At 38.8% G+C, this 9,187-nt stretch overlaps 1 protein-coding gene across 1 annotated transcript in view; it reads left to right on the forward strand.

The window, feature by feature from the left end:
- ptprq (protein tyrosine phosphatase receptor type Q) overlaps positions 1–5,139 on the forward strand; it is a 47,913-nt gene extending 42,774 nt beyond the window's left edge. Inside the window, exons 51-58 of the mRNA XM_088006727.1 lie at positions 165–255; positions 361–437; positions 530–664; positions 793–918; positions 1,574–1,719; positions 1,832–1,967; positions 4,350–4,473; positions 4,556–5,139. Coding sequence (XP_087862853.1) covers positions 165–255; positions 361–437; positions 530–664; positions 793–918; positions 1,574–1,719; positions 1,832–1,967; positions 4,350–4,473; positions 4,556–4,593 — 873 coding nt within the window. The 3' untranslated portion in view covers positions 4,594–5,139. The remainder of the gene's footprint in view (positions 1–164; positions 256–360; positions 438–529; positions 665–792; positions 919–1,573; positions 1,720–1,831; positions 1,968–4,349; positions 4,474–4,555) is intronic.
- Positions 5,140–9,187: the final 4,048 nt, after the last annotated feature.

A 9,187-nucleotide genomic window follows, 5' to 3' on the forward strand; every position in this document is an offset into this window, starting at 1 on the left:
TCATAGATTTCCTATATTTAATGTCTCAATTAGTGTGATCATTTTTAATGAGACAAATCAAGTTAGTTTTGTAAGGTTCAAAGTAACGGCCCAGTGAGTTTATGTGAATGCTAATGTGAATGTGTTAGATTTATTTATTTTTTTCTTATTAATTATTCCTCCAGGAGCTCCCAAAGCTGCTGCCGGACCTGGCCACCACAGACGCCGACCTGCCATGGAATAAATCCAAAAACCGCTTCCTCAACATCAAACCCTGTATGTGGTTAGACTAGAAATGAGCCCTATGAGTCTTATTTTCTGTTTCGTTGTGCCTCCGCAGAGCTGCATTTCACACTGTTCACTTCTCCATTCTGCATTTAGACAACAACAACCGAGTGAAGCTGCTCTCAGAACCAGGCATGGCAGGATCAGACTATATCAATGCAAGCTTTGTCTCGGTGAGCTTTCACTACAAAAAAAAAAAAAAAACTGTCATAAACTCTGATCAGAGGTATATTTTGAGGTTTATTTTCTCATTTGCTCTTTGCAGGGTTACTTATGTCCCAATGAGTTCATAGCCACTCAGGGTCCTCTGCCCAGCACGGTGGCTGACTTTTGGAGGATGATCTGGGAGACTGGAACCCGCACTGTTGCCATGCTCACGCAATGTTACGAGAAAGGCAGGGTGCGTCGTTAGAGACATGACAGAAATCAGAGCACAAGTAACATTTCGAGTCTTCCCTCCATGAAGGGATAAACTCTTTTCTGAAGATCTGACAAAATGCTTTGTGTGCTGCGCTGTTGACATTTCAGATTCGGTGTCACAAGTATTGGCCTGAGGACAACAAGCCAATGACGGTGTTTAGTGACATTCTCATCTCTAAAGTATCAGAAGAAGTGCTTCCTGATTGGACTGTCAGAACACTGAAAGTAGAAAAGGTAGCAAAGCCTCCTGAATACAAACACACGACTCTTGAGCACACACACACACTTGAGCACACACACACACACACACGTTGTTCTCCAGACGTATAGGTACACCTAAACAACATTTGTGGAAAAAGCCTTCTCACTTTGATAGGTGGCAAGATAAACTCCGGCCTTCATTTGGCTTTGTGTGTCACTTTTAACTTTGAGTTACAGCTGTGATTGTAGATAAGGGTGACCTTTGGCAAGTAGGTCCTTCCTTGTTGATATTTTTTTGGATTATGAAGAGCAACACATATCAAAGATCCTAAAAGAAATTTACAAAAACTTTGGCAGAGGGATTGATTTAGTAGAAATTCTTTCCTTGTTTCCTGGAGATACGCACTGGCGGGCCATGACAGTGAACAGATAAACGGGTGTAAAAACTTTATATTTTAGTGTAATACTACTTGAAATCTAGCAGAGTTTTTGCTCAACTTTAGCTTGTGTTGTTGTCATTCACATCAAGGTAAGTCAAGTTTATTTGCGTAGCACATCTCAGTGGATCAAAGGGATTTACACCAATTAATTATAAGCTAAATAAGGTAAAATTTCCTAATAATGAGCTGAGTATTTAACATGTTGCCCTCATGTATTTACACTAAACCACATCTATTGCTCTCTGCAGCATGGTCACTACATTTTAGTCAAACACTTCAACTACACTTCATGGCCTGAGCACGGGGTCCCAGAATCCTGCAGCACCTTGATTAAGTTTGTCAAAGCTGTCCGAGCACATCGCCATGACAACTCCACCATAGTGGTCCACTGCAGGTGGGGTTAAAAGAATAGTTTGAATATCCAACAGTACATTCTGATTATAAATAGAAGCAGATTCCCAGATTCTGGTGTAAGTGTGGTTTGGGTTTTCTTGTTGTTCCCTCAGTGCGGGCGTGGGAAGAACAGGCGTGTTCGTTGCTCTCGATCATCTCATTCAGCACATCAGGGATCATGACTTTGTGGATATTTACGGGCTGGTGGCTGAGCTGCGCAGTGAGAGGATGTGCATGGTGCAGAACCTGGTGAGTTCAACAGGAGACAAAAGCCAGAGATCAGTATTTTGGATTTTGATGCTACAACAGATAAAATTTAAAAAAAAAAACTACAGAAAATGTTGAAATAACTCTGCTAAGCATGAATTACTGAATCCACAACCGAGTTTATAAAATTTGGATTCAAAATCTTAAAAAAAAAAAAAAAAAAAATCAAGAAGTTGTCTCCCTACTAAAATTATCTGAACTGATTTTACCACATGAATGCCACAAAGCTGTACGGTTATGTAAATGCGCATAATACAGACATTTGAATAGAAAATAAGCAGATCCACATGTGGTTGGCTCCATTCCAAATTGTCAATGCCCTGGTGTTATCCTTAAAAAAACATTTATTTTGTATAACTACTAGAATAATCTGCCAGTGGATTAGGGGTAAATGGAAAACAGCAATCTCCTTCTTGAAACAGCATGATCCCATCCGGAAATCACCTCAGTGATTACTTAAGTGATTGCCAGGATTGGCACGGTGCCTAATGCGGGATCCTCTGCTCGTTTTCCTCGTCTCATCAAGGTTTTCTCGTGTCTATATTTTCAGCACGTTTCAATATTTAGATTCAGGATTTGAGTCCCGCACTGACTGTCAAAACAAAACCTACACGTATGGCTCTTTTCGGTTGAGTTGTACTGTGCCTGGCATAAGCATCAACACACCTGGATTGTTGTCACATTTTGTCGCAATACAACAAATTCCAGGGCATTTAACTCGTACTCGCAGCTTTAATTTCCACAAACGCAAATGCAGTGGGAACGCTAAAGATTCAACTGAAAATCAAAACGTTATGAATAAAAAATGATAGATTTGCTATGAAGCTTCCAAAAGTGAGCCAAAAAAACAAAAGGCTCCAACCTCCAGGTCAGTTCCTTCTCTTCCCACGGCAACACGACTCCTTCAGGTATTTCAATGTATTCAAACTGATCCATGACTCCCAGCAGGAAATATATAGAGGAGCCAACGCCACAGTATGAGAAGCATCCCCATAACAATCACCTGGTTTAAGTGTACTCTGGCTTGAATTCAGTGCTTTGGGATCCATAATAAACTTCACAAAGTTACCAAAATACCACAGTAGATCATAGGCACCTCATTGCCTAGGATTGAAGACATCTATTAACTCTGCGTATTCATGCAGGTCAAACGCATCTTAAAAGATCCTTTGTGCCAGGACCCTGTCTTTTCACCACAAAGAACGAAGGCACACAAGGCACAAAACAAGCAGCTCAGAAATAGTTTCGGTCCTCACATTAGGATGGCTTCTCCTAAAACAACTCCTGGCCATGCTGGAGACCCTGACAACCTGTTAATGAGTTTAGTTTAGTTTTAAATTTTGACCCTGCATATTCCACCAAACTGCTTTCAGCTGCATAGCCTCTCGACGGTTCCTAAAAACATTCTTCCTTTCATAATAAAATATTACACTATTTCTCTTTAGGATGGTCAATCTGATTGTTGGCAAATTGTAAACTATTCAACACATGTTGTGTTTCCAACCATGTGATTTTGCAAGGACTTCTTGTCACAAAGTCGTGGCTTCACATAGGCATCATCTAACTGTTACAGTCTTTACAAGTCACTGTACAGCATCTTTGATCAGGTCTTTGCCACTGATCTGTTCAAAGTGTAGTTTTTCATTTTCTTCAATGTCGCTCTGGTTTTGGTTTCTCTTTACCAAAATTTAGATCATTTCCTCTAGTCCTTTGCTTTCACCCCTCAAATGTTCTTTGGTGCAGTCTCTAGTGTTATTCATATTTTAACTCATATTTTCAGGGAAGAGCGCTCAATAATCAACATGTAAAATATTTCAAGCTTTTGTCCTTAAACAAAGACAACCTGTTTGACACCTTTTTGTTCAGAGAACAAATGAATACACTGATTTAACTCCTCTGCTATTATTTCGAGCATGCACCTTCCAGTTAATGATTTAATTTCATAGAATAAGCAGCTACATGACATGACCGTTGTGTGTGTGTGCGTGCGTGTGTTAGTTACACCTGCTGACGAATTACTTACCATGTAGGAATTTCTGCCACAAACATTGGTTAATCTAGTCAGTGATTTGGCACTGATCTCTCTCCCTCTCTCTTTTTTTCTTTTTTTTTTTTTCTTTGAAGTGTTCAAATTTGGTTGAGGAGCTTCATTATCCTGCACAAATCAGTTCTAACAGATTTGTGTCCAAAGCAAATAAATCAGGCAACATGATAGCATGTGTGCACACACAGTCCTAGCTTATTGTCCCATTTCTGCTCTATTGTCAAGAGAATACTGTTTTCAGAATCTGTTTAGAATAAAAAAATGACATAAAGTATCATCTGGTCAGAACCATCATTACCAGTCTGTGTTTGCGCTGTCAGGCCCAGTACATCTTCCTCCACCAGAGCACTCTGGAACTTCTGAACAACAAAGGCAACAGCCAGTCCATCTGGTTTGTTAACTATTCAGCTCTGGAGAAGATGGACTCTTTGGATGCCATGGAAGGTAAATAACAAACACAAACGTAAGAATGCAAACTTCACATAACAGTGCAGCGCTCAAACCAAAGATTTGTGTTGGTTTTCAGGTGATGTTGAGCTGGAATGGGAAGAGACCACCATGTAAACCACCGACTGGAGGAAAATGTGGAGGAGCTTTTCTTCGACCAGTTGAGGACCCTCAACTGGACCTCCACCAGGAAGACAAATGTAGACGATCAGTAAAGAAGACCTGGAAAATAACAAGACTTGGATGTTCCACTTCAAACCCTTTTCTCTGTCCAGTTGCTAACTTTCTTGCACATCCTGTCTGCTTGTTTCCAAAGACAGGAAGAGAAACTTTTGGAGGAGCTATAAATAACAGGAATGACATGGACAGACAAGAGAGCACGAGCTAACTGTGAGACTTCTATCTTTGCACAACTGCATTGCATTACTTTAATGTTATCTGTTTTTTTAAGATAATTTATTAAGCCAAAATGGGATTTTTTTTAATTCTCTTTGTAACTGTGTTTGCGTTCAGGTATTGTGTATGCTTTTCAAGACTGATTTTGCAAACCCAAAGCGTCTTCTCTTGCTTTGATACTTGACAGTGAAACTCTTCCCTGTGGACTTGCTGTCATCAAATGTTTATTAGCTTTTGATATTAAAAAGAAACATTTTAAAAGTAAAACTTGCCAGTGCTGGTTTCAATGAAGTTGGGAGGAATGGGGGGTTAAAAGAGGTTATATCATGCTTTGGTTTGATTTTTATCTCTCCAGATGACTGAACGGATTTTGATGTAATGCATCTATAAAATAACAAAGTCAAATGTCTACATCAAACCTAAGTTGTTGATTCTTTTTCCCTGGGACTCAGCCTGTATATAAGTCTTTGATTTAGGAACAATGCCACAGGACTCCTACACAGTCTACAAAAAGTTTGTTTTTTTGATTGACATCATGACCGGTTCAACCACAGTGAAGGTGACTGACCCCACACTTGTCCCACAGTTTACCTCCTTGAGTCAGTAAACCATAAAAAAATTGGTTTGGCTGTAGGAAAAATGCAGAAAAATATGACCAAGAACATACAAGGATTATGAAGAACAGTCCATTAAAAGTTAAAGGGAGAGTGGTGCAAAGTCCAGATAGAAGTTAAGTCTGCATTTTATTTTAAAATCAAGGTTTCTGAATCTAGAGAAAGCATAAAGAGCCAGTGAATCACAGTTCCTGGAGGACACGTGATGCTTCTGCAGTCAGTAATGATCCCAGTTATTTACTAGAGGTAGTCCACAGATTTTCTATGTCTAAACTCAAATAAGCTGTCTGCTAGGAAATGGTTGAACTCTTTTCTCTGCTGAGTGGCTCGAGGGTATGGGCAATACTCCTGTACTGAAAATCATTTTTATTTGCCCTGTTTAGTATTCAGATTTTCTGAGAAACACATTTTTCTTAGGATTTCATTAAGAAAAAAACAAATTTATCAAAATAAATCCCTGAAATATAAAATTCTGCATGTATTGAAACTATGTCATGATTGAATTTAATTGTTTGAACGTTAGTACTGCCAAATTAACCTTTATAGGCTTTTATTAGACTAGTGACTTTAATTTAGAGTATTAAGGATTATTTTTGTATCAACACATTCTTTTGTGGCTACGTAGTGGATTGGTGAAAATTGGTTTCTCCCAGTGTATTATTATCAAGCCTGGCGGGCCACCAGGCTTGACTTGTGCCCCCAACAGGCTAAGCATTGCTTATTTATTTAAGTCTTTTTTAAATGTTTCCATTTTTTTAAAGACTTTATAGATGGTGTGCAGGTATTAATCTTCCAATCTTTCAATAACATATAATTATCAAGTGATATTTTCAAAATTCATGCCAACTTTAAATATTTTTTAACCCAAAAACATGACGGGCCGCTGGATCAATGACTGTCCTAGCACCCAACCACCAGGCTTAGCAAGTTTTCTGGGGGGAAACCTTGGACATTATTACCTCACAGATGAGAAATTATTATGTATCATTGTGGGGTCAAAGTTTAACTGAGTGGAGTTCTCTCTGTGTATTCATGGAGCTTCTCCAAGGCATCCCAGCTTTTTTGCACACTCTAAAAAAAAACATTATGTGAAGAGCTTTTTCCAAGTCGTTCATAATTACAAGTGTGGGCTTGTGCAGGGTTTGTTCGACCTGTGCACCTTTTTACATTAAAGTAATGATTACCGGAACAGACCTATTGATAAACTCTCCTTCTGAACCAAACCACTGGGGCTTTTAGAAGTAAAAACTTCATGAATGTTCTGTCAATAAAATAGATTAAATATATTGGCTCATTTTGGGTAGATTGAATTTGTATAATTGTGAAACAACAACAAACTCTGAGAAATTTGTGTTTAACTCAATCTCTGTCACACACACCGATGAAAACAAAAATCCACAGCCATGTAATGTAAGATTGAGTGGAATAATTCAGACCTGTTTGACTGAGATTTGCTATTATCCGGCTGCGTTCTCTAATAAATTAGTTTACCTGGTGCACCGGGATGACACAGGAACACCGGCGCAGACCGGTTTCCCATTAGCTCCTTTGTTCCACCAATCTTCCTCCACACCTGGTGCAAAATTATCCGCGGTGAGACCCCCGAAGCACACAAACAGCCTGATGCCCGAGAGTAAAAACTACTTTATTCTTTCATTTTCTCCAAACAGAAAAGCTTAGAAATTCCAATAGGAAACACATTGTTCTTTAAGAAATTTCCTTGTTAGAAATACCGTGAGGATGCAAAGATTAACTGACGGTGCTGCACAAGGAGGATGCAGATTTGGTGCGTCTCCATGACAGCCACAGAGAGAAGAGAAGGGAAAGGAGCGGGAGAAAAGGAGGAGAAAATGACATCAATCAAACCCAACATGCCCTGACAATAATGAAACAAACATAGCATCGAGCTCCTGTTGTATTCTGTAAATAATATTAATAAAAGAAAAGAAAACAAAATAAAATTATCATGCGTTATAGTACAAGCCAGTCAGAGTTCATAGTAAACAAAGTGGGGTTGCTGACTTGATAAATCAAGCAGTAAATTTAATCAGAATTTGTTGTTTTAGCAGCTATGTGTAGGTTGTAAATGTGCGTGTGTGTGTGTGTGTGTGCGTGTGTGGGTATGTGTTTGACTGGTGAATTTTACTGTATGTGTTCACCATTACAGCATAGCCCTTTACACACCTTCACAGGTGCCACTGCCATCTTTTAGTAACGTTGTTAATAATATGATATGACGCTTTAATGATGGATCTAGATCAGTAACTAAACTGTTTACGCTACAAAAAACTGCCTGTTTCCCCAACTCTCATAAGGGGGGTTTGCATTTAGGACACCCCCAGTAATAAACGTGAATAGTAACTATAATAACTATATTATTCTTTTTTTTTTTTTCTTTTAAACTAGATTTTTCTCTGTACAAATACACACGTAGTAGATACACACACTGGGCAAACTGATCACTTGTTTTTTTGTTTTTTTTTCCAGAATAAATCTATTTCATCTATTTACAATATATCCAATATATTCTGTGGTGCAAAAAGACTTAGTGATGTGCTATATATACCGGCTCAAGTCAGACACCATCTATGCTGAGCAATCAACACAGTGATGAGATAAAGAATCATTTCTTAGACATCTTCAGTTTTTTTTTTCTCCTCCAGCTAAATATTCGCAGAAATGCATCTCTGCTTGTGAAATGTTCCAGTTATTTAAGGAAAATATAACACTGAAAACTCTGAGGTATCTACCCTGTGTAGCATCATTTCGAGGTTTAATAATAGCGCTGTTTTTCTGGGCTTTTTTTTTCTTTAAAGATATACTCTAAATCCAAAAGTAACATGGGTATTCACACTTGGTATTCACAGGAGTAAATGTACATGAGAAGAAGAAAGGCTTTGTGAGCGCCTGTTTTAGCCTTGTTTTGAATGAATTATCGGCCCGAATCCCAGTGGCCCATGAGTAAGCAGCCTGAATACACACGGTGCACACACACTTTGCTCTCTGTGAGGTGCAGACGCAGTATCACATGTTGCAGTGCAGCAGTCTTTCCCGTCAGAGCAACAATCCACTGAATAAGAGCAGCGAGAAATGAGACGGTTTGAGCAAAAACACACAACGAAGCACAAAAAGATGATTGTCATTGAGAAATTCTTTTAGGTTTTTTTCTTTTTTGGGGGGGTATGAGTGGGAGCGACTTTGCTTCTGACACTACGCTTCAGCTGACGTATCCCCCCCCCCCCACATTCCTGCTTTTTTCATAGATCTGTTCAAATACCTTACCTTGCAAAAGTATTCATGCCTGACGTTTTTCCACATTTTTTTATACTACAACCACAAGCTTCAATGTATTTTATTGGGATTTTACATTGCAGACAAACACAGGTTACTGCATAATAGAGCAGTAACAGTAAAATGTTGGTTTTCATTTTATATTTTATGTTTGTATGTAGGAGTTGGTGATTCCACCTCAGTATGAATGCAACAACGTAAAGAGCAGCGGGGACAGCAAATATGTGCAGGAAGATGCTCTGGTCAGATAAGACCAAGTTTAAACATTTTGGCCCAAATTTAAAATTATATGTGAAATACTAACAAAGCATCTCACTGTCTTCATAATGAAACATAGTATTGGGATCATTGCACTGTGAGGATGCATCATTTTTTAAAATCAGGAACAGAGAAGCTGGTCAGTTTATAAG

This window comes from Poecilia mexicana, unplaced genomic scaffold (genome assembly GCF_051168715.1).
Source record: "Poecilia mexicana isolate PSO_F unplaced genomic scaffold, ASM5116871v1 scaffold_6, whole genome shotgun sequence".
Classification (NCBI taxonomy): Eukaryota; Metazoa; Chordata; class Actinopteri; order Cyprinodontiformes; family Poeciliidae; genus Poecilia; species Poecilia mexicana.